General features: G+C 35.7%; 1 protein-coding gene across 6 annotated transcripts in view; it reads right to left on the minus strand.

Moving 5' to 3' along the window:
* The window catches only part of MYSM1 (Myb like, SWIRM and MPN domains 1), a 50,350-nt gene that overhangs the window by 19,120 nt on the left and 5,417 nt on the right, over positions 1-25,813 (minus strand). For 4 of the 6 annotated variants that reach the window (XM_027774368.1, XM_027774365.1, XM_027774366.1 and 1 more), the window contains exons 3-10: positions 25,036-25,106; positions 22,234-22,311; positions 22,120-22,143; positions 20,802-20,880; positions 17,670-17,768; positions 10,745-11,511; positions 3,755-3,885; positions 2,335-2,438 (exon numbers count right to left, since the gene is read on the minus strand). In XM_027774368.1, coding sequence (XP_027630169.1) covers positions 2,335-2,438; positions 3,755-3,885; positions 10,745-11,511; positions 17,670-17,768; positions 20,802-20,880; positions 22,120-22,143; positions 22,234-22,311; positions 25,036-25,106 — 1,353 coding nt within the window. Of the gene's footprint in view, positions 1-2,334; positions 2,439-3,754; positions 3,886-10,744; positions 11,512-14,513; positions 14,873-17,669; positions 17,769-20,801; positions 20,881-22,119; positions 22,144-22,233; positions 22,312-25,035; positions 25,107-25,813 lie in introns of those variants that run through there. The other 2 variants (XM_027774367.1, XM_006154912.3) reach the window with 2 other exon arrangements.

Here is a 25,813-nt window from a genome sequence, read left to right on the forward strand (position 1 = left end):
CTTTAACACATATTGTCCGACTAAATTTCATTTTAATAATTTATATTGAATAGTTAGAACTGTGCTTAGAAATGAATTGGTGATGATGAGCTAAGCGTGAACACTGGCAGTAATGGGCAGGGTGTGAACCAGGTGGTGGTCATGGTCTAGAAGTCATGTTTAAAATAAATGAATGAATGAATGAATGAATGAATGAAAATGTTCTGTATTTTATTTGTATTTCTTCTTTAATGGTCACTTCCTTTCACTATGTAGAAACTAAATACTAGGTCAAAACAATTTTAAGAATGAAAAGTAGCAACAGAAAATGGCTTCCCTTAACTACTTATGGTATACGATGTGCAGACACAAGGCAAGAAATACAATATTGAAAACTAGAAGCAAAATTTTTCTATCTCAGCTTTATTTTTTTAAGAAAAGTTTATTTATTTGAGAGGGAGAGAGGGAGACAAGCACCTTCAGCAGGGTCTCCCTGTGCAACCCTTGGCCTTTTCTAGCTCACTAGGACCGCAGGCATGCACGCAAGCCCAGCATGCAGGGGTCAGGCTGGGATCCAGCCCAGATGGTCTCTATGACTTCCAACCTTGCAGGGCATTGTGCAACTGTTACACTACCAGAATTGGGTCATATCTCAGCTTTAGAAAGATTACCTGGTTAACACAAATACTGAAAAATTACAACATTGGTTGACTATGTTACTAATACCCAGTTCTGCAAACCTAAATACTGGGGCTTTTAGGATGGACCAGATGCCAAAGGACAGTGTATGACTAACGCTATTACCAGCAATTCTATTTGAATATATTCTTTAAGATAGTAAATCTAAATATAGTTTACAGCTCAAATATGTTGAGAAAAACAGCTACTCTTATCATCTATCCTTTTTTTTTTTTTTAAGAGAGATTTCTGTTATAGGGTGCATGTGCTCGCCAGAGAGACAGAAGTGAGAAACCACCCCCTGGGGGGATAGCTACACTGCAATTCCTTCTCTTCCAATCTCCTTTGCACACCCAAGCACCCAGTGTGAGTTTTAAATGGCTGGGTCTGAGACTCAAACCACAGTCAACTATGTGGGAATCCAGCGAAGTAACCATTATGCCATCTGCTCGTCCCTCATCTACACTTTAAAAAAATGTACATCTTTATTGTTACTAACTTATTAGTAAAACTAACAAGATCACATCATGATACTGTCATAGAGAACACTTATTGGGTCATTTTATTTATAAAATGAGACTCAAAGTTTTAAAATATTGTGGGCCAATAGGTGGCATGAAGGTTAAGGCATTAGATTCCACATGGCTGACTACACAGTTCAAGCCAGGCACATGTGCGTGTGTGCCCAAAATTCCAAAAGAAGAATGGAGGAGAAAGGATTGTGGCGTGGCCATCCCCCATAGCGGGTGATTATTCACTTTCCCTCTATCTCTATTTTTATCTGTCTCTGGCAAGTGTATGCACCCTATGGCAAAAACTAAAAAAAGGAAAAAAAAAATTGTAAAACTCACTGATTCCAAGAATTAAAAAATAAAGTTAGTTATTTTAAAAAGCTGAATCTTACTGATTTGTTTTTTTAGGTCACTGTCATAGGGCATGCATGCCTGGTGTTGATTTTCAAGTTGCTGGGTCCAGGATTCGAACTGTGATTACCCAAGTGGGAGTCTGGCACCTTAACCATCACACCACCCACTAGGGCCACAAGTTGATTTTTAAGGTGAGAATTTTAAAAGAACGAAAATAATTGAAAGGAAAAAAACTGTATCATTTAAAAAAGACATATTATGGGAACCAGCAGTTAGCGTAATGGCTATGTCGCTGGATTCCCACATAGTTGACCGTGGTTCGCATCCTGGACCCGGTGGCTTGGAACTCACGCCAGGCGCGTGTGCGTACGTGCCCAAGATCCCGAGAGGAGAATGGAGGAGAAGGGATTGTGGCGTGACCATCCCCCCTGGGGGGTGATTTCTCGCTTTCTGTCTCTATGTCTGTCTGTCTGTCTGGCGAGCGCACGCGCCCTATAGTGAAAACCTCTCAAAAAAAAAAAAAAGACCTATTACATCTATCAAGCAAAACTAAGAAGCCATGCCTACTTTAACGTTATACTTCTACATCAAGTTTGTCAGTGAATTTTAAGAGTTTTTTCGTTTGTTTTTGCCTCAAAAACCAACAAGGAATTAAATGGAAGCCAGAAAAGTGAACAGCTAAGGTGAAATTCAAGAGAAAACATCCTCTTTCACTAAATGCCCACTTGCTAACTAGCTTAGAGAAGTAGGCATACTCTACTGAGACGGGATAAAGAGCAACGTGGACAATCATTTAGAGATGACTGCTTACCATAGACTGCAGACGCTGGGCGAGTTGGTATGCTTCTACTGCATCTTTTCTGTCTCTCATCCGTACTTTATCAACTGGTTGTGGCCTATTATATACAGCCTGTTCTATTGGAATTCAGGAAAAACAAACTATTATCTAGGGATACTCACTTGTTAAACTGTAAATGTCTACAATGACTATAAGCTTCTATGAGTCTATCTTATTCTACATCATACATGTGATGAGTTACTTAGCAGTTCTCAAAAGTAATGTTATTATATAAAAATCTCAGTAAGAAGGAATAGTAAGGAAATGGGTAATTTGCTTAATTTCTAATTAAATGAGTGCTAAGCCCATTTTGCTAACTTTGGCAAATCATGTTTTCTTTCATTGGCTAAGTAAGTTAAAATACCTCACTGTTCTTAAAAATCTTGACTCAATTTATATAGGGCTTTGGACAAAGACACTAAAATGAAGGATAGCCCCCAAGGCAGACTATGAAGTCTTGCTCTATATAAAATGAAATTTCTGACTAGAAGCATTCTGAATAGTTATCTCACTTTCATAAAGGGTACAGTACACACTCTTTTTTCTTAATTTGCAAGAGGGTACGTGTACTCACTAGAGATGGACTAACAGAAAAGGAAAGTGAGAAAGTACTCCATCAAGGATAGTCACATTAAAATCCCTTCTCCTCCATTTCTCCCTCCTTTCAGGATCTTAGGAAAGCATGCACGTGGGCCTGGGGTGTTTTTCAAGCTGCTGGGTTGGGACTTAAACCGCAGAGTCGGTCACATGGGCTCTAGCCACCTTAACGCAACACCGCAGGCTGGCCCAGTAATATAATCTTCTTAAACTATGGGTTACAAGGGTTCTGATTACCTTATCACTTTGTAATGGTAGTAATAGCTTTTTCCAATATTTTAACTCATGTTAATTCAATAAAAGGGTAGGACACACTTAAAAATATGCATATTTATCAACTGTAAATGTGAAAAAAACTAGGGTGAAACTCTTCCATGACAAGTTTTTTTGTACCTTTTTACATTTAAATATAGTTCATAATTTCCTATAAAATTGCTAGACAACATTTCTAGGATGAATACTTTATTTAGAAAACAAAGGTGTTATTAGGCTTTTCATAAAATAATTTCACTTTTACCTTAAAACCATATTCTCAAATTACTTCTATTATTAACTTGGGTATTTTTTTCCTTTAAATCACACCTTGAATTTTCATTCTGGATCAATGGGAAACAATTTAATAAACAGAAATCTGATTTACAGAAAAATCTTAACACATTTATTCTATAAATGTTATTACATCTCTCTGAATTCTATCTACCTAAATCTACTTGAATTCTAACCATCAGAGTAAATAATGGGTCCTGTAAGGTTAAAAAATGTTGAGTGAAAGATGTTGCTGGATTTTTATTTTTACCACATCCAAAATTGATTGCTCCTATCAATTCGAGGTATGTATGAATCCGTCCAATACAATTAACATCCCCACAGTTCTTCAGGCCAGGACGTACTGAGGTCTTATTTAAGTATTTCGGTTTGCATATCTCCCTAATTAAGAAATGGAAGTACAATTATTTTGGATAAAAATAAAAACATGAAAAAATATTTCTGGGGAAAAAAATTAATATTTGAAATAGCTTAAAAATTTATTCCCTCTAAATATGTAAAATGTTTAATACAATACTAATACATAATGCCCAAGTGTACTCCTTTCTAAAATACCCAAGTATACTGCTTTCTTAAATAAATGATTTTTAATTGACACAATAACTTATAAATACAGTATGACTTCTAAATGCATTATTTCTTCCCCAATATTAAACAGATTCCAGTTATCCCAGGACCTCAAAGTTAGAAGCTTATTTATGTACAGATCCAAATTCAAGCCTGACTGAATAAAAAGAGTGTTTTGATACTATATTGCAAGTTTTAAATTCACTTTAGTCATGATGCCAGTATTAAATATTGTAAAACTTTTAGTGGAAAACAGACATAGATATTATAGAAGATTCCACAGGAATCAAGAAACTCTCAAATACCACGATATGAAAGGTTTAGGTAATAAAACACACCTTTGATGAATAAATATACTTAATATACCATGTTGCATGACACAATAAAAAACTTAAGAGTTATAGAACAACTGAAAATAGTAGAAACCAAATACTATGTGCTCATGCTGGATGCTCTACTATGAATTAAACATCCTCAATTTTTCACAATAATTCTGCAAGGGAGACTTATTATTCTCATGTTAGCAGTGAGGAAACAAAAGGATCAGAGTGATGAAGCACATAAGTGACAGAATCAGGATTCAGTACAGATATAAATTAAGTATTCAGATATATCGAATAACATAGGTATTTATTTAATCGTTTTATTCTACAAATACCTATTTTGTGTCCTACACATGAGACATTGTTCTAGGCACTAGGCATATAGAAATGAACAATATGAAGTACCTGACCTCACAGACCTTACATTCTAATGGGGAAGACTGTCAAAAACTCGATGAATAATACATATTGTATTGTCAGATTGCAATATACTAAGTAAATGTGAAGGATAAAGAACTAGTGAAACAAAGACGCAGAGACTATTTCAGACAGTTTACAGAATGCCTTTCTAAGTAGAAACCAACTTTTAAAAAATCTTAACTAGAAATGCATTTAATATACCTATCTGGCCCAGAGATCTAATTTAAAGTCATAAATTCTGTAGAAGTCTAGAGAAGTACAAAGTAATTGTAATATGGAACAGTATCATAACTTGAGATCTCCGTGTATCCTGAGAGAAAACAAACTGGACAAATGAACGCAAAAAAGAAGGAAAGAGTACAACTACCAAAAAAACCATAGTAGTCTGAAAACGAGGGTGATATAATTCAAGATTACCCAAATTAAATGGTTTTAAAAGGAACTCAGCAATCTAGTACAGTGAACAACTCTAAAAATAACGATTCATAAAAAAGTGATGATTCATATGTTCAATCCTCTCCCTCAATAGAGTGTCATCTGTATTCCCAGTATTGTTCTAAGCACAAGCGATTTAACAATTAACCAGCTAGACAAAAATCTGCCCTCATGTGGCCTGCATTACCATGTGGATGGGAAGTACAGGAGACAATACACAAATGAAAAACAGTAATTTTCAGTGGTAATAAGTTCTATGAAAAAAATAAAAAGTAGGGTTAGAGAACAAAGAATGAGAGGGAGGAGGTATATGTGCTACTTAAGATAGGATGGTCAAAGGCCTCTAACTTCCCTTGTGCAGACCTGAAGATGAGGAAGCAACATTTGTCAATAGCTGGGAGAAAGATCCTTTAAGGCAGAGTAAAAAGTTAGGGTCAGGCCATCTGGTGGTGTGGTGGTTAAAGTGGCTGGATCTCATGTGGCCAACTGCGTAGTTTGAGTCCTAGACCTAGTGCCTTGAGAAACATGTCAGGCATGTGCACATGTGTGCGTGCCCCAAATCCTGAGAAAATGGAGCAGGGATTGCAATGTGGCCTCCGGCCAGGTGGTGCTTCTCTCTTTCTCATTCTGTTTCTCTCATGTGCTATAGCGAATTAAAAAAAAGAAAAAAAAAAATAGGGTCAATGCCCTGAAATGGAAGTGTGAAAATATACTTGACCCTTAAACAGCATGGGGGGTTGGGGGCGCTGACACCTGGAAGTAAAAAAAACACATACAACTTTTTTTTTTTTTTTTTTTTTTTTTAGTTCTTGCCTTCATCCCATGTGCTCACTGGGGAGAGAGACAAAGACAGTGAGAGGGAAAATGAGAAATCACCCCCAGAGTGGATGGCCACACTACAACCCATTCTCCTCCATTTTCTTCCCAGGATCCTCCCAGGATCTTGGGCACACATGCAAATACAGCAGGTGTGATTTTCAAGGCACTGGGTCCAAGACTAGAAACACGTTCGGCCATGTGGGAGTCCAGTGACTTAACTGCTACGCCATCTGTTGGCCCCACATACAACATCTGACTTCCCCAAAACTTAACTACTTATGGCCTACTGTTGACAAGAAGCCTTACTGATAACATAAATTACTGAGTAACACATTTTTTATATGCTATATGTATTATATACATACTGTGTTCTTAAAGTAAGATAGAGAAAACAAAAATATTAAGAAAATCTTAAATAAGAAAAAATAACTTATAGTATTGCATTGCATTTTTCAATATATTTATTGAAAAAATTGCCAGCTTGAGTGGACCCAGAGTTCAAAAGCCATGCTATTCAAAGTTCAACTCTAATGAGCTAAGACTGAAGACTATGAAAATACTTTTACCCAGTATGATTTAGAACACATTCCTTTTCTCTGTGAATCTCATTTTTCTTATCTGTAAAATAAGGACAAACTTACTGAGAGGACTAAAGATGATTTAAACACAATGCATAGCATTTGGTAGGCAATGAATAATGGTACTAGTAACTAGTTTAATAAAAATATTTCCCTAAACAGGGAGTCAACTAAAAAAGTATCTAAAGGAAAAAAGAGATCTTTTATCTACAAATAAATCTGTTTGTACTTTTTTTTTTTTTTTGAAAGATTTTCACTGTAGGGCGCGTGCGCTCGCCAGACAGACAGAGAGAGACATAGAGACAGAAAGCGAGAAATCACCCCCCAGGGGGGATGGTCACGCCGCAATCCCTTCTCCTCCATTCTCCTCTCGGGATCTTGGGCACGCACGCACACGCGCCCGGCGTGAGTTTTTTTTAAGCCACCGGGTCCGGGACACAAACCACGGTTGACTACGTGGGAGTCCAGCGACATAGCCATTACGCTAACTGCTGGTTCCCAATCTGTTTGTACTTTTAAAACTTAACTCTCTTTAAGTTTGCTATAAGATGCAAGCTCTTTCCTGAGAGAGACAAAGATAAGAGGGGAAAAATGAGAAACTGCCATCTAGGGGGGGATGGCCAAACCATAACTCCTTCTCCTTCTTTCTCTCAGAATTATGGGAACATGCACACATGGACCTGGGTCTGGGACTCAAATCATACAGTAGGCCATGTGGGATCTGCCTCACTTAACCTCTGTCCCACCTGTTGGCCCACTCCTCTATTTTTTTTCTGATACCACCCCTAGTCTCTAACTATTCTCTCTTCTACTTTTGTAAGAGAACAGATTTGAGTTCCCATTTAAAAGGTTTCTTTTTGCTTTCACCATATTAAATCACCATACTTAAACAGCAATAGCTAATCAGTTTCATGAACTGATTAGGAAACTGTTGCCATAAAATTTGTAATACTTATAAGAATTATTCTGCCTTATTTAGAATCCAAACTTTATAGTAACTAATGGAATCTGTTTAAAATAACACTAAGTAAACACCAATCATTCATACAAACATTTTTTAGTTACTAGTATTTTCAAGTCCTTGGCTGTTCATTCCCTAATTTCCAAAAATGAAATTACATACCAAAGCAGATCTAATTTAAATAGTCTTTTTAAATTGTATGAACTAGGCAATGTTAAATAACAGGAGTGACTTAGAGAGTTAAGATTTACACTAAAGCCCTTTATGTATCAAGTAGCTGGTTATATAATTAAAGAAAGATCGCTAAACCTTTCTTGATCTCAGAATTATTCTCTAACAGGAATAATATCTGCCTATCTCACAGGACTGTTGTGAGGAATTAGGTGAGATAGCATAGGAGAGCTGTGTGTAAACTATAAAACATTATGTAAAGGTCAGGAGTTGTTCCTTTTAAAGTATTCATTATAATGGCTTCCTTATCCAAAAGTTGTGCTTTTAGCACCTCAACAATTTGCAAGATCACTGAAACTTAGGAAACTCTTTTAGACATTGGAGTTGCAAAAATTTCTTCAATAAGTCTCCTAAGGCACAGGCAATCCCAAAAACAGACAAGTGAATTACATCAAGCTAAAAAGCTTCTACACAGCAAAGGAAACTACAATCAGAGCAAAGAGACAACCCTCAGAATGGGAGAAAATAATTGCAAATTATGCTTCAGACAAGAGATTGATAACCAAAATATACAGGGAATTCAAGCAGCTAACCTGCAAAAAATGAATAATTCAATTTTAAAAACGGTTAAGTGAGCTGAACTTTCCGAGGAAGATTAACAAAATGCATATGAAAAAATGTACACTATCTCTTATCATAAGGGAAATTCCAATTAAAACCACAATGATACCCTTTAACCTGTTAGAATGGCTATAGAAAAAAAAAATAAGACAAGTGCTGATGAGGCTGTGGTCAAAAGGGAACCCTCCTACACTACTGGTAGAGATATAAATTAGTACAATGATTTTGAAAAACAATATGGAGGTCCCTTAAAAACCTACAAAAAGAACTACCATATGACCTAGTAATCCTAGGTATTTACCCAAAGGATAAGAAAATACTCAGTTGGAGAAACACCTGGATATCCATGTCTATTGCAGCATTATTCATAATCACTAAGATACAGAACCAAACTATGTGCCTAAGAACTGAAGACTAGATTGAAAAAAATGTGGCACATATATACCATGGAATACTACCAGCCATAAGGAACAATAAGACCCTGTCATTTGATTCAAAGTGGTCGAATATAGAAGACTTAATGCTAACTGAAGTAAATCAGACTCTGAAGGATACATACTATATACCCCCACTCAATATACACTGAATGTCTACACTCTTATGGCAGAAATGGAAATATTTGAAGATATGATAGTAAGGAGGATGAATATAGGTGAATATAGGTACCAGAACCCATAGGAGGGGCATGGATTATAGAGGGTACGTGGGAGGAAAAAGGGAAAAAAACACTTAACACAAGCGAATGTAAGATTCTCTGTTGAAAATGATGTATTGGGTCGTCAGTAAAGTCGTGACGCATTTTTGCATAGAAAAACATGCCATGACTTTTCCAACCCAATATATGGTAATATCCTCGATTTAATTGTCACGTACTACATGCATATTCTGAAAAAATCATATTTTGTGCTATAGAGATATGCAATGATGGAATGTAGACAAAAATAAATCCTTCTTTTAGAATATAGCAACCCTTTTTCTTTTTCCCCTGCAGAAGAAAAGATAGAAGGAGGGAGACAGAGAAAGCACCTTCCCAGAAGGAATGATCATGCCATTATCCCTTCTCCATTTCTCCTTCCTGTCAGGATTTTGGGCATACATTCACGCACAAGTAGCTAGCATGTTTCTCAAGCCACTGGATGGAGACAGAAGTTGAATTACTTAGTCGGCTGTGGGGATCCAGCTGTTCTACCTACTTACCATACCATTGGCTAGCCTAAATAGTGATTTAAAAGCCACAATATTGTATGGGTAAAAAGACTATTGATTTAGCAAGTATGTTTTCTCTGGTAACCACCCTAGGTTATTGCAGAAAGGTATTGTAACAGAATAGAAAGACCTTTAATGCAACAGGAGAGAAAAGTAAGGGAAGAGAAAAACAAGGAACATAGCAGAATTCCTATTCAAGCAAGTGGAAGACTCTACAAAGATGACCCTATACAGTTTGATAGTTCCTAAAACACTAGTAGCAATTATGAATATTTAATGATGGCTTAGATAAGCCATTAAGAAAAATTCAAATTACTTAGAGTATTTGGGTTAACATGGTAGGAAATTTTTTGGTTTGCCCCCACTACTCATTAAATAGTTCAAATAAAAAAACTGACAATTTAAGAGAATAAACATCAGAAAATTCCTGTATTCCGATGAAGCTTGAATGAAGAAATTATTAGCACCTTATACCATAAGTTTAAAGTTAAAAGCTTTAGGAGAACAGTTACTACAATCTAGCCACAATTAATAACACTATTCCTGTCACCAAACTTTTGTTTATACTGAATGTAAACCCTTCCCTTTCTGAATAGTAGTAGTGGTCTCTAGCTATATCTTGCCAATATTGTTCCAAGAGGTTATTTCTTTTTATTTGTTTGTTTGAACTGCCAAAAAGTGCATGTGCTCGCAGAGAGAGAGAGAGAGAGAGAGAGAGAGAGAGACACCTCTCCCCACCCCTACACTTACGGGAACACGATCATGCCAAATTCCTTCTGTTTCTCCATCCTGTTAGGGCTGGGGGCATACACATACATGTGCCTGGCATGTTGTTCAAGCCACCAGGACCAGGATTCATACCTTGGTTGGCCATGAGGGAACAAGTTCCCTTAAATATTAGGCCATAAGGCCAGCCAGGCTTACTTCTTAAAACAATCATCTATCCCTTTTTATTTCCTCCAGGCCCAAACATTCTGGCAATAGGATGTTTACCAACCATGTGGAAAACAAACTTCAAAAAAGTTTCACTAAGAGAAATTTTAAATATTGTTCTACTAAAATGATAATGCATGTGAAAGCTCTCTGGATCGCTAGCAAAATTCTAAATTCTGCACAGCCTAGTTAAAATACTTTCTTACCACTGATCCAAAATGTAATTTCTAATTTTCAAATAGCGTTCTGGTGTTTTAGCTTGGCGCCCTTCAAAAAATTCAGGAATTGCTTGTTTTTCTTCTTCTTGAATGACGTTTCTATCTATTTCTACTTCTTGTTCTGGTGGCTTAAGCTCTTCTTCTTCATGGCTTTCCTCTACCATTTGGCAAGAAGAGTGAAAAAGCATATCATTATCACTCAAATCGTTCTGACTTTCACAAGGTTCTGGAGAAGGCAACTGCCTGGCATTATCAACTATTCTATTTCCATCATGTATGTTACAGTTTTTAATCAAGTTATTACATTCCTGATCATTTAATTCAACTGATTTCTTGTCACTGTTGCTGTGTTTTTCAGTCCATAATGTGATTTCCGAGCGCGAAATAGTTTCCATTTCATTTTGCTTTATATTCTGAAGATATTCTACAGAAGATTTTGAAAAGGGATCCACTTGGTTGTCAGAAGCAATGAATTCTCCTTGACCAGCTTCACACATTTTGCTATTAGGAATGTCTAAAGACTGACCACCACTAAACTTCTGAGGTTTATGAGAAGTTGATTCATCCATCTCATCTGTGATATCTACTTCTTCATCATCAGATAATTTTTCAATTTTTACTGCATTTAAGTTGGGATCAGCACGTCCTCTTAGACATGATGGTGTCCATGCCTTTGTCCCTTTAACTTCATTTTTAATCTGAAGATCACTGCAGTTCTTCTGATTCGGTGTTTCTTTCTCTGGGCTCCATTTTACCTTATTAAAAAAAAAAAAATCAGAAACAATCTCCATAATATTAGAATCTTAAAATTTAATTACTGGCATGAAAACTATGATAAGTACAACACTAGTGAACTGAGTACCTGAATGTTAATGGTACATTACATTTTAATTATGCTTTTCTTTAAACAGTTTACAACTCCATTTGAAATGTAAAAGATGAACATTTTAAATTTCCATAAATATAACTCATTTATGGTCTGGTGATTTTTTTTTGCTAAGCAAATAATTCTAACCTATATAAAACTACTACTAATTTTTCAACATTAAGTTTAAAGTAGGGGGCTGGGTCAGATCAACAATAGAGAATGAGCCAATAACTATCATACTAAGGTGTTCTATAAGGCACTAATATATGGTTTATTTCTTAGAATAAAGGTTTATTTCTTAGGCAGTTGATACCACTGCTAATCGTTTCTTATAATACTAAAATCTTTTATTTACAGGAATCTCACATAAATAAAAACAATCTTTTACTTAAATAAATGGACAGCAGAAGTAAACTGCTTTTTTTTTTCTATAGGTTCATTTAGTGCAGCTCCAATATTATAGACTTTATATATTAAGGCATGAAATTATCTTCTGTGTATGTTATTATGGGCATAAATAACTGGTAATATAACAAAAAATAATAAAAGTCAATGAGTAAATGTGACAAAATAAAATCTAAGTTTTTTTTTAAAAATCTTGAAATGACTGACATACCTATGAAGGGATATGACAGCCCTCAGAAACAGATTATTTAGGAAGCCAGCAGATGGTGTAGTGGTTACATTGCTATACTCCCACATGGTGAATCACAGTTTGAGTCTCAGACCTGGTGGCTTGAAAATCACACTGTGTGTGTGTGTGTGTGTGTGTGCGCATGCCTAAAATTTCAAGAGAATGGAGAAGAGACTGTGGCACTGCCATTCCCCCTGGGGGGGAGGGTGATTTCTCACTTTCCCCCTTACTGTCTCTGTCTTCTCTACAGTGAGGGCACATACCCATAGCAAAAACCCGTAAAAATTTAAAAATAATAATAAAAAAAAAGATTATTTACAAGGGCTATATGGTGGCCATGGTAACACAACTGGACCAATATGGGACTGTCCCAGATTATCTCAGGGTCGGTCTGTCTTTTTTCAAATTTGCTATAGGGCACATGTGGTTGCTGGAGAGTGATAAACCACATGCTACAGTTTGTGACACACAGGGATAAGAATAACAATATTTTTATTCTGTTCCTTAATACCTTGGTCTTTTTTTGGAGAAGTTTTTGCTATAAGGCACATGTGCTCACCAGAAAGCCAGAGAGAGACAGAAAGCAAGAAATCACCTCCCGGGGGATGGCCACACTGCAACCCCTTCTCTTCCATTCTCCTCTTGGGATCTTGGGCACACACGCGCACAAGCCCAGCATGAGTTTAAGTCACCGAGTCTGGGGTTCCAATCGTGGTCAACTACATGGTTGTCTAGCAATGTAGCCATTATGCCATCTGCTCGTCCCCTTAATACCTCAATCTTGGTAAACTGCCTTGAAAAATGCTTAGATTCAGTTAAAAGAGGAAGCACTGGTAAATGATGAATCCAGTTCATTATTTATCACTTATGCACAGTCAACACTAAATTGGACAAATCTTGTATAAAGGGTAGAACCTGTGATTTACATTAAAAGAAAACATCAAATTTCACTTTAAAACACTTTTAAATTTTGTATATTTATATTTCTAGAGTTCATATTTTAAAAATTTAAGTATCAAAGATACACAACTGAAGATACCATAAGTTACTTCAAAGATCAAGGAACTAGACCATAACCATACCTTTCTGAACCTTGTAACGTACAACAATTTGCAGGCAATATTTTTCTTCTTTTTATTTTTATAAAGGTTTTTGCCATAGGGCATGTGTGCTCACCAGAGAAAGAGACAGTGAGAAGGCAAGTAAAAAATCATCCTCTAGGGGAGATGGTCATGTTGTAATCCCTTCTCTATTCTCCTCCTTAGATTTTAGGTACATGCACACATGTACCTGGCACAATTCTCAACTGACCAGGTTCAGGACTCAAACTGACATGTTCAGTGCCTTAACCACTATGCTACCTGCTAGCCCCCAGACAATATTTCATTACAATTGTAAAAATGTCATTGCTATTAAACAGATTTCAGAATTAGGTTAGCATATTTGTTAATGACTAATTTTTTTAAAAAAATTTATTTATCATTATTATTTAATTGACTATAGAGCACATGCATTTTCAAGAGAAACAGAGAGAAAGGGAAAGTGAGAAAGCAAGCTGCCAGGACTGGGACTTGAACTGCAGTTGGCATGTTGGAGTCTAATGCCTTAGCCACCATGCCAATGCTGGCCTAAGGTCTAATAATTTTTAAAAGTTTCCCTACTACAAATATTTTAAAAATAAAAGATCAGGACCAGCAGATGGTATAATGGTTACATTGCTGGACTCCCACTTAGCTGGCTTCTGTTTGAGCCCTGGACCGAGTGATTTTAAAACTTGCCAGGCACATGTAAATACATGCCCCAAATCCTGAGAGGCGAATGGAGAAGGGTTTTGCAGCGTGGCCATCCCCCTCCAGGGGTGATTTCTCACTTTCTGTCTCTCTGTCTCTGTCTCCCTGCAAGCGCACAGGAAAGAAAAAAGAAAGGATCATTTACAGTAAGATAAGACCTCCAAGGTTTTCTCACTGGAATACTATTTGCTTTACAGGATGTTTTTGAGCAATAATTATTTGTCATTCTATTTAACTATATGAAATTAAGTGGACTAATATGATACCTACCTATTTAATAGCAACATTCAAAGCTGAAATGCTCTTTAGTTTTTAAAGGTAAACAGATGTATAGTATTTTATAAGTATAAAATAATTTCTCTATAAAAACTTTTAGCAATAAGACTTTAATGAATGAATTTAAAAAACTATTTATGCTTACTAATTTTTTTTTATTATTAACTAAGGTATTTATATCCTACTTACCTTATTTTTAAAGTACTGTCTAGCGTAACTCTTCACTTGTAAAACTGTGCGACTTCCAATCAGCTTTGCAATTTTGGTCCACCTTCGGCCAAATTTAGCCTGTGTTATCAAATGAAAAAAAAAAAGGCTCTTCATTAACTTACTTATTAACATTCCAAGTTACTGCTACAATAATAATCAAAACTAAAAGAACAACTCATTCCTATTTATTTTCTAAAGCACATTATGAAGTGACTATGCTCTTAAAACTCAAAGTGTACATTTTTCTTTTGGTACTTGGAACACCTGAAAACTGACCAAAATGACTGAGAAATTCATTTTGTTATTTTTTCTTTGTATCTATCTAAAGGAAGATCAATTTGTTCTTTTTTTCTCTCTTAGCTTTCTTTCTTTCTTTCTTCCTTTCTCTCGCTCTTTGTTTCTCCCTTTCTCTTTTTCTTTCTTAGCTAGTAGGGATGTGTGACCACCAGCAACACAGAGAGAAAGGGAGAAAGCAAAATCAATTATTTCTATTACTTAACTGTATGAATTTATAACGTATATTATGATGTTCCAAATCTAAGATAATTTTTTTACAAGAAATGAGTGCCTAAAAGAGAAGCAACTAAATGTTTTGCATTAATTTCAACATTTTTTACCCAGATTTCATATTTTATAATGTTATGTCCTATACCAGATCCTTTTATTTTACTCTACAGAGATATCAAAATGAATTGACTCCAAAGGTAAACACTCACCAACTTCAAAAGGGAATGAAGGAATAGTACTATGCGCAAGAAAAGGAAAAAAATCTTCCTTTCTCTGCCATGGTGCTCTCTATGAAGTAGCTGCCGCTCAAACTCTGTGTGGTAGAGTTCTCCATCTTGCCTGCACATTAAAATCTGCTGAGGGGCCAGCAGATGGTGTAGTGGTTACATTGCTATACTCCCACATGGTGAATCACAGTTTGAGTCTCAGACCTGGTGGCTTGAAAATCACACTGTGTGTGTGTGTGTGTGTGTGTGCGCATGCCTAAAATTTCAAGAGAATGGAGAAGAGACTGTGGCACTGCCATTCCCCCTGGGGGGGAGGGTGATTTCTCACTTTCCCCCTTACTGTCTCTGTCTTCTCTACAGTGAGGGCACATACCCATAGCAAAAACCCGTAAAAATTTAAAAATAATAATAAAAAAAAAGATTATTTACAAGGGCTATATGGTGGCCATGGTAACACAACTGGACCAATATGGGACTGTCCCAGATTATCTCAGGGTCGGTCTGTCTTTTTTCAAATTTGCTATAGGGCACATGTGGTTGCTGGAGAGTGATAAACCACATGCTACAGTTTGTGACACACAGGGATAAGAATAACAATATTTTTATTCTGTTCCTTAATACCTTGGTCTTTTTTTGGAGAAGTTTTTGCTATAAGGCACATGTGCTCACCAGAAAGCCAGAGAGAGACAGAAAGCAAGAAATCACCTCCCGGGGGATGGCCACACTGCAACCCCTTCTCTTCCATTCTCCTCTTGGGATCTTGGGCACACACGCGCACAAGCCCAGCATGAGTTTAAGTCACCGAGTCTGGGGTTCCAATCGTGGTCAACTACATGGTTGTCTAGCAATGTAGCCATTATGCCATCTGCTCGTCCCCTTAATACCTCAATCTTGGTAAACTGCCTTGAAAAATGCTTAGATTCAGTTAAAAGAGGAAGCACTGGTAAATGATGAATCCAGTTCATTATTTATCACTTATGCACAGTCAACACTAAATTGGACAAATCTTGTATAAAGGGTAGAACCTGTGATTTACATTAAAAGAAAACATCAAATTTCACTTTAAAACACTTTTAAATTTTGTATATTTATATTTCTAGAGTTCATATTTTAAAAATTTAAGTATCAAAGATACACAACTGAAGATACCATAAGTTACTTCAAAGATCAAGGAACTAGACCATAACCATACCTTTCTGAACCTTGTAACGTACAACAATTTGCAGGCAATATTTTTCTTCTTTTTATTTTTATAAAGGTTTTTGCCATAGGGCATGTGTGCTCACCAGAGAAAGAGACAGTGAGAAGGCAAGTAAAAAATCATCCTCTAGGGGAGATGGTCATGTTGTAATCCCTTCTCTATTCTCCTCCTTAGATTTTAGGTACATGCACACATGTACCTGGCACAATTCTCAACTGACCAGGTTCAGGACTCAAACTGACATGTTCAGTGCCTTAACCACTATGCTACCTGCTAGCCCCCAGACAATATTTCATTACAATTGTAAAAATGTCATTGCTATTAAACAGATTTCAGAATTAGGTTAGCATATTTGTTAATGACTAATTTTTTTAAAAAAATTTATTTATCATTATTATTTAATTGACTATAGAGCACATGCATTTTCAAGAGAAACAGAGAGAAAGGGAAAGTGAGAAAGCAAGCTGCCAGGACTGGGACTTGAACTGCAGTTGGCATGTTGGAGTCTAATGCCTTAGCCACCATGCCAATGCTGGCCTAAGGTCTAATAATTTTTAAAAGTTTCCCTACTACAAATATTTTAAAAATAAAAGATCAGGACCAGCAGATGGTATAATGGTTACATTGCTGGACTCCCACTTAGCTGGCTTCTGTTTGAGCCCTGGACCGAGTGATTTTAAAACTTGCCAGGCACATGTAAATACATGCCCCAAATCCTGAGAGGCGAATGGAGAAGGGTTTGCAGCGTGGCCATCCCCCTCCAGGGGTGATTTCTCACTTTCTGTCTCTCTGTCTCTGTCTCCCTGCAAGCGCACAGGTTCTCTAACAAAAATCTCTCTTAAAAAAAAAAAAAGAAAAGAAAAAAGAAAGGATCATTTACAGTAAGATAAGACCTCCAAGGTTTTCTCACTGGAATACTATTTGCTTTACAGGATGTTTTTGAGCAATAATTATTTGTCATTCTATTTAACTATATGAAATTAAGTGGACTAATATGATACCTACCTATTTAATAGCAACATTCAAAGCTGAAATGCTCTTTAGTTTTTAAAGGTAAACAGATGTATAGTATTTTATAAGTATAAAATAATTTCTCTATAAAAACTTTTAGCAATAAGACTTTAATGAATGAATTTAAAAAACTATTTATGCTTACTAATTTTTTTTTATTATTAACTAAGGTATTTATATCCTACTTACCTTATTTTTAAAGTACTGTCTAGCGTAACTCTTCACTTGTAAAACTGTGCGACTTCCAATCAGCTTTGCAATTTTGGTCCACCTTCGGCCAAATTTAGCCTGTGTTATCAAATGAAAAAAAAAATGGCTCTTCATTAACTTACTTATTAACATTCCAAGTTACTGCTACAATAATAATCAAAACTAAAAGAACAACTCATTCCTATTTATTTTCTAAAGCACATTATGAAGTGACTATGCTCTTAAAACTCAAAGTGTACATTTTTCTTTTGGTACTTGGAACACCTGAAAACTGACCAAAATGACTGAGAAATTCATTTTGTTATTTTTTCTTTGTATCTATCTAAAGGAAGATCAATTTGTTCTTTTTTTCTCTCTTAGCTTTCTTTCTTTCTTTCTTCCTTTCTCTCGCTCTTTGTTTCTCCCTTTCTCTTTTTCTTTCTTAGCTAGTAGGGATGTGTGACCACCAGCAACACAGAGAGAAAGGGAGAAAGCAAAATCAATTATTTCTATTACTTAACTGTATGAATTTATAACGTATATTATGATGTTCCAAATCTAAGATAATTTTTTTACAAGAAATGAGTGCCTAAAAGAGAAGCAACTAAATGTTTTGCATTAATTTCAACATTTTTTACCCAGATTTCATATTTTATAATGTTATGTCCTATACCAGATCCTTTTATTTTACTCTACAGAGATATCAAAATGAATTGACTCCAAAGGTAAACACTCACCAACTTCAAAAGGGAATGAAGGAATAGTACTATGCGCAAGAAAAGGAAAAAAATCTTCCTTTATCATTTTATACCACTTAATACCCTCCTCTTAAGTCAGAAAGAATTCAGCCTGTACACGGAGCATATCAACGGGTTGACAAGGCTGGGATTGGGCCCAACAGGTGGCATGGTAATTAAGGCAGCTAGGTCCCACATGGCTGACTGCTTGGCTCAAGTCCAGGATCTAGTGGCTTGAAAATTATGTTGGGCATATGTGCATGCATGCTCAAAATCCCATGAGGAGGGACCAGCAGTTAGCATAAGGGCTATGTCGCTGGACTTCCATGTAGTTGACAGCGGTTCGAGTCCTGGACTCGGTGACTTAAACTCACACCGGGCACGTGTGCATGTGTGCCCAAGATCCCGAGAGGAGAATAGAGAAGGGACTGCGGCATGGCCAGCCCCACTGCGGGGTGATTTCTCGTTTTCTGTCTCTCTGTCTCTCTCTGCCTTTCTGGCGAGCACACGCGCCCTATAGCAAAACCTTCTCAAAAACAAACACACAAACAAACAAACAAAAAAAACAAAAAAAAACAAACCATAAGGAGAATGGATAGGGGACTGTGGTATGGCCATCCCCCAGGGGGTGATTTCTCACTCTCCTCCTCCCTTTCTCTTTATGTCTCTCTCAGGTGTACATGCCCTATAGCAAAAACTGAAACACAGAAAACAAACAAACAACAAGACTGGGATTACAAAATATAATTCTGTTTTTTTTTTTGTGTGGTAAAACATTATAAATTTAAAATATCTCTTAACTTAGATAAATATCTACATCTTTCTAAATAAACAAACATATATTCATGTATATATAGACAAACACTTCTGGAAGGATACACGAAGAAGAGATAACATTGGTTATCTCAGGGAGAAAACTGAAGGCTAAGACAGGAGAGAGGAGACTTAACACTCTTTAACTTTAGGTACCTTTTGAATTTTAAACCATGCAAACGTAATCCCTATAACTACGACCAATATGAAAAATAATAACCTAATTGTGAACCTTAAATTCACAGTCCATTTGCATATGTAAGCATATATACATAGGTAGTCTTTTTTTTTTTTTTTTAAGAGAGTTTTACTATAGGGCATATGTGCTCACTGGAGACACAGAGAAGGCAGTGAGAGGGCAAGTGAGGAAAAAATATCCCCAGAGGGGGATGGCTACATCGCAGTCCCTTCTCTTCCCAGGATCTTAGGCATGCATGCATAAGCGCCCAGTGTGAGTTTTAGGTCACCGGGTCCAGGACTTGAACCATAGTTGGCCATGTGGGAGTCCAGTGACATTATTGCTACACCATCTGCTGGTCCCCATATCTAGTCTTTGATAAGGGCCAAAACACCAAAGTTGCCAGCAATCTTAAATACTGATGACTAATCGACTATAATTAGGTTATATAGATAATACTCATACAATATACTGAAATACCAATATAAAAAAAAACATCATCTGCTGTATAGGTTAAAACTCAAAAGATAAAAATGTTGAAATAGTTTGTATGTTTAAATAAAAATATCACAAAGTACAGACATATCAGGGATGACTAACTAGGAAAAAAAAGGTTTTATTTGTCATCATCTGTAGAAATGTTAACAATATTTCAGTTAATACTCATGAATCTTACAAAAATGTTATATCCTATATATGGAACATATATATAATTTCAACATTAACAGTACAATATTAGTAACATATACCCTTAAAGGAACTAATATAATCTACTTTCAATGTTAAAACAAAACAAAACAAAAACCTGAATTTTTTTTCATATTAAGAAATATTTTCAGAATTAGAAACCGGCAAATAATATTTTTTTCCATTATGTAATTTGTGGACACTTAAATAGAACTCAGTGAAACATCCATGCAAAAGAAATGATTCTGGTCTTCAATTATAGCTACTGAAATGATTAGACTGTGTACACAATCCCAAATATCTGAATAAGAAAGAACTTAACTATTCACCCACTATCAAAATACACAAACGGTTTGTTTGTTTTTTGGAGAGAAAACATCAGACAACTAAATAAGTTTGCCTGTTAATCCAGGTAGTTGGGTTATAGATACAGCATAGCTCAGTTTCCTGGATTTTATGAATACTAAAAGAAAAAAGTGTGAAAAGCATCCAAAATATAATCCAAATCTATTTAGTATTTTAATACCTTAGATGAAAGTTAAAAGGAGTTCCATTATACTACACTACAAACATCATTACTCAATAGGAAAACTAAAAGTATTACGACTATAATTAAAAAGAAAATGCCAGTCTCTACAAATTAATTTAACCTTACAACTGTATCACACACTTGCTTCTAGAGTTATTTTACTATAAATTAAAAATTGCTCTATTTACCAGCCCTTGTTCAAACAGCTCTTTTTCTTCTACCGTCCACTTTACTGAGTAACTGGCTGGTTTTGTAGGAGAGTGTATCCTGAGGGGAAAAAAAGGAATTGCAAAAAAATTTTCTGAAATGGAACATTCCATATTTATGCAGCTAAAGGTTATAGATAGCCATGGGCTAAGTTCAATACTTTGAGTTGATGTTTTTTTTTTTTTGTTTAAAAGAAGGATGCAGCCTCTACATGGGGGGGAGGGGGGATTTATCCTATCACCAATCTCTAGCTCCGGATGATGATAAGAGCCCCAAAAGACATAATCCTCAAGTCTGAGTGAGGATCACACTAAAAAACATCAAAGGAAGTCAACGTGGTAACAAATAGACTTTCTTAGACTGAATACAAAAGCAGCAAGCTTCCAAATCCTAAAATGCATGTAAGAGTTCAAATAACTATCTCTGGTGCTTCTGTTTAAACACATGTATGTATTAAGCCAGAAAGATCATTTATTGATTTTAAAATTCACTATATTAAGAAATTAAAAATAAAAGTGATGAAGTGCACTAGTTTAGGCAAGCCATTAGTATTTCCATTCTGTTTTTGTCATTGTTCATACAGCCAATAGAAAAGCCAATAGCTGCCTCAAAATTCAGTTCTTGAAAAATTGCAAATACATAAATTTATCCTTAAGAGATCATAAATTTGTAAGTTTATAAATGCTAAATAAGGTAAATTTTTTTCAACTATAAGAAAAGGATACCTATAAAAGTTAATTTCTCTAAATAATTTTTGAAAGCCACAAATCCAAATTAAAGTTTTGTTGAAAATAACTGAAAATCAATTGAAAGAACAATAGAAATCAAGTCAATTCCTAGGAGCATCTTAAAATTTTCCCATAAACCTCCAGGAAACCATCTTTTCTATAATCTGATAAAACTCTATTCTGAGCCATAAAAGAAATTATGGCAAAAAAAATAATGTCATAAAATTATACTTGTGGCATTCTAACATCTATACAAAAAAAACTTGTTTTGAAAAGCTATTTATTTAATTTTATTATTATTATTTTAATTTGACCAGAGAGAGACAGAGAGAGAGAGAAGGAAAGTGAGAAAGCAAGCCACCAGGTCCATAACTTGAACCATGGCCACCCATGTCAGAGTCCAACAGCCCAACCACCATGCCACCTGCTGGACCCCAAAAAACATTTTTTATATTTATGTTTTTCTATAATCCAAAGTCAGGAGGGCAGTGAACTGAAATTTTTAAAAAGTTTTCCCACAAGTTTTAATTAATCAAAAAAGATTTTAAAAATATAAAGCATAAATACATACATGATTTTTGTTGTTTTCTGCAGACTTCACCACATGAAAAAAGAAAATAAGGAAGCTTGTGAAGTTTCTAAAAATGCAATTCAGACTTTTAAAAGTATTATAAATTGATTTTACCTCTTCATGTATTTTTTATCATCTTCTTTTTGGTCAAGCCAGAATTTTTCTGGAAGTGGTTTTTTAGATAAATAGTATCTGTGTAATTATTAAGAAAATTTTTGAGCAATTATTAAAGTCATAATTTTTACACGACATATAGGCACTCTCAGATTTATGAAAGTCACGCTCTTTCAAGGTCTGCAAAAATTACAATAAAACTGTCTCATCTGGGACCAGCAGTTAGTGTAATGGCTATGTTGCTGGACTCCCATGTAGTCAACTGCGGTTCGTGTCCCGGACATGGTGGCTTAAAACTCACACCGGGCGCGTGTGCGTGCGTGCCCAAAATCCCGAGAGGAGAACGGAGGGGAAGGGACTGCGGCGTGGCCAGCCCCCCTGGGAGGTGATTTCTCGCTTTCTGTCTCTCTGTCTCTCTGGCGAGCACACGAGCCCTATAGCAAAAACCTCTCTAAAAAAAATAATTGTCTCATTGGGTAGTTATATAGGTTAATTACATGTGAAATCATACAATGACATAGCACTTATACAAAATGCATGCCACATAAAGGATAGATTCTTGTATCTTCTATATTATAAGTGGTTAAGAGAAGATATATCCTCAATATTACTGGGAATACTTATTTCTACATTTCTAAGATAACAGAAAGGAGTTCAAGTTTCTTGTCTACCCAAATGAAAATAACGCCTGAATCAAACCTACCATGGAGTCTCCCTTTCAAAGTTTTTGAAACTAGCCTACTGCAATACTGTTAGTCTCAAATAGTCTTAACTAATATTTATTGACTATACCATATGTCAGGCACTATGCTGGGTACCAGGTGCCGAGGACAAAAATGTAAAACATGGTAGTTAGGTACTGGGCAGGGGAAGCCAGAAACCACAGCCAAACAGCTTTTGAGTTCATGCCCCATAGCCTTGAAATATATGCAGGGCACATGATATATGCCCAGGATCCTGAGAAATGGATAACTAGAGGAAAAAGGACTGTGGTGTGACTAGGCATTGTTAGGAAGGTATTTTTTCTCTCCATTCACATCCCCATCACATACCGTCTGCATAAAAAAGAAAAAGATATAAGAAAATATTATCCTTGTCCTCTAAATGCTTATGTGTAACTATTATTCTCATTATTTTCATTTCCAAATATGGAAGTGTTCATTAGTCTACAACTTACTGATAAATACAGGGGACAATAGCCACATGCATGACTTTGGAGAACTTAAACATAGCTAATACAAACTGAGATGTACTTTAAGTATAAACTATACATTGAATTTCAAAGACTTAGTACAAAACAAAGAATGTAAAATATCTCATTAATAGTTTATTAAAATGGCAATATTTTAAATACTGGGTTAAATAAAATATTATTAAAGTTGATTCTCCTGTGTTAGCTTTAAATGAAGCTACCGGAAAATTTTAAATTATAATATATGTGACTCTCATTGAAAAGCAATGATGTAGGCTATAACTGCAATGTTTTAGAAGAATTAGAGAATAAGAAAGTTTAAAATGATTATAACCTATGAAAATTAAAGGTATAGAGACACTAGTCTAAAACCAACATAACAATAACTAGGAACAGAGGTAAAAAAGAAATTCTGACTGCAAAAGTAGATAGAAATCCAAGAAATTCATCTAATTAAAAAATAAAACCAGTACTGGGTCCAGCAGGTGTACAGTGGTTACGGTGCTGGACTTTCACATGGATGACTATGGTTAGAGTCCCAGACCTGGAGGCTTGAAAATCACACTGAGTGCATGTGTACTCATGCCCAAAATCCCAGGAGGAGAACAGAGAAGGGATTGTGGTATGGCCATGTCCCCTGGGGGTGATTTCTCACTTTCCTTCTCACTGTCTCTCTCCATCTCTCTCCTCTCTGGTGAGCACTTGCACCCAGTGGCAAAAACTTAAAAAGAGGGGGAAAAACACAAACTTATTAGACTATTACTAGCAATATTTGAACTTGTAACATCAGAAACCATTTTCTTCAATTTTCTCAAGTTACATGTAAGAAAATTAAGTCCCCAAGAAGCTAAATCACCAGCATCACACAGAAATAAAAGAAATAAGAAGCCAGTGGACGAATCATGGATTAGGCTCGCTCCAAAACTTCTGAAGGGGAAAAATAAAATCTGCATCATATAGTGTGTATTTTCTGATTATTTTACTTAGATTCCTCCCCCATAATACCTATAAACTAGTAGAGTAAGAAGTGAGAAGAATTTTCACATCTAATTCTATGTCTTTGGAAAGATTAACATCTCTAGGTTTTATCTTACATAATTTTGAAAATGAAAACCTGGTTAAAGGTTCTGACTTACATGTTCTTTAATTTTTACTCAATATTCAGATATCATGAAGAGTCGGAAGACAACTCAGCAGTAAAAAAGCTGATGAGTGGACAGCAGGAGGCATGGAGTTAGTTAAGATGCTGGATCCCACAAGGCTGACCATGTGGTTCAAGTCCCAGACCTGGCAGTTTGAAAAACACAAGAGGCACGTGTATGTGCATCCAAAATCCCAAGAGACTAATAGAAGAGAAGGATTGAGGAGTTGGCATCTCCCCTGGGATCTCAATTTCACTCTCTCTCTCCATGAATACTTCATGTGCAAAGAAGTTTAAGTTCTGGAGGGCCCAATCCATGATATAATTACATGTATTTTAAACCAGGAATGTTCCCATGTGCGTTTGCTTCACAGAGCATTATGCTTTACCATTACACCACCATCCAGCCCTGAATTCAGAGGTTTTTAACCCTGAAACCTTTACTTTCCTCATGATCATTAAAGGATACTCTTCTTCCAACAACATTTTCTCAATGACAGCTCTGTTCTCTTCGCTGATAGTGTTATCCAGAGTCCACGGCTATTAAAAAAGAGAAAAATATATTTCTTTTTATTTACTGCTTTTTGCTATTCTATGATTTGCTAAATAAAAATACTTAATGATATGATGATTACAAATAAGTTACCACTTACTGATTATACAGACATCATAACATTATACCCAACATACTAGGTTGTCAGAAAAGTTATGACATATTTTTCTATTTTTTTAATGCAAAAATGCATCATGACTTTTCTGACAACTACAAAATATGATAGGCATAAATACCTCACAGATGAAACCATAGCACTGATAGCATTTTAAAGGAGGAGAAAGACCCTACTCTCAAGTCTGTTGGATTTCAAGGTTCATGTTTCTACCCATTATGAAGCATAAAACAGTTTCATGCACAAGGAATTATTTATTAGATATCTTGCATTTTGCAAGATACTTAATCTATTTTCAGAACTTACTATTGGCTTGTTGAAAAAGTCAAGACATATTTTTCTGTTTTTCTATGTAAAAATGCATCATGACTTTTCTGATAACTCAATATAATTCTCTTTTATTCCTTAGCCACAACTCTTGGGATGATCATACTCATTTTCAACTCTCAAAGTTTTAAAATGTTCAGCTCATATCTGCAAGTTCTAGACCAGGGGTCCTCAACCACTGGGCCTTGGACCAGTACCAGTTCATGGCCTGTTAGGAACTGGGCTGCACAGCTGGTGAGTGGGGACAAGTGA

This window comes from Tupaia chinensis, unplaced genomic scaffold (genome assembly GCF_000334495.1).
Source record: "Tupaia chinensis unplaced genomic scaffold, TupChi_1.0 Scaffold000425_1, whole genome shotgun sequence".
Classification (NCBI taxonomy): Eukaryota; Metazoa; Chordata; class Mammalia; order Scandentia; family Tupaiidae; genus Tupaia; species Tupaia belangeri.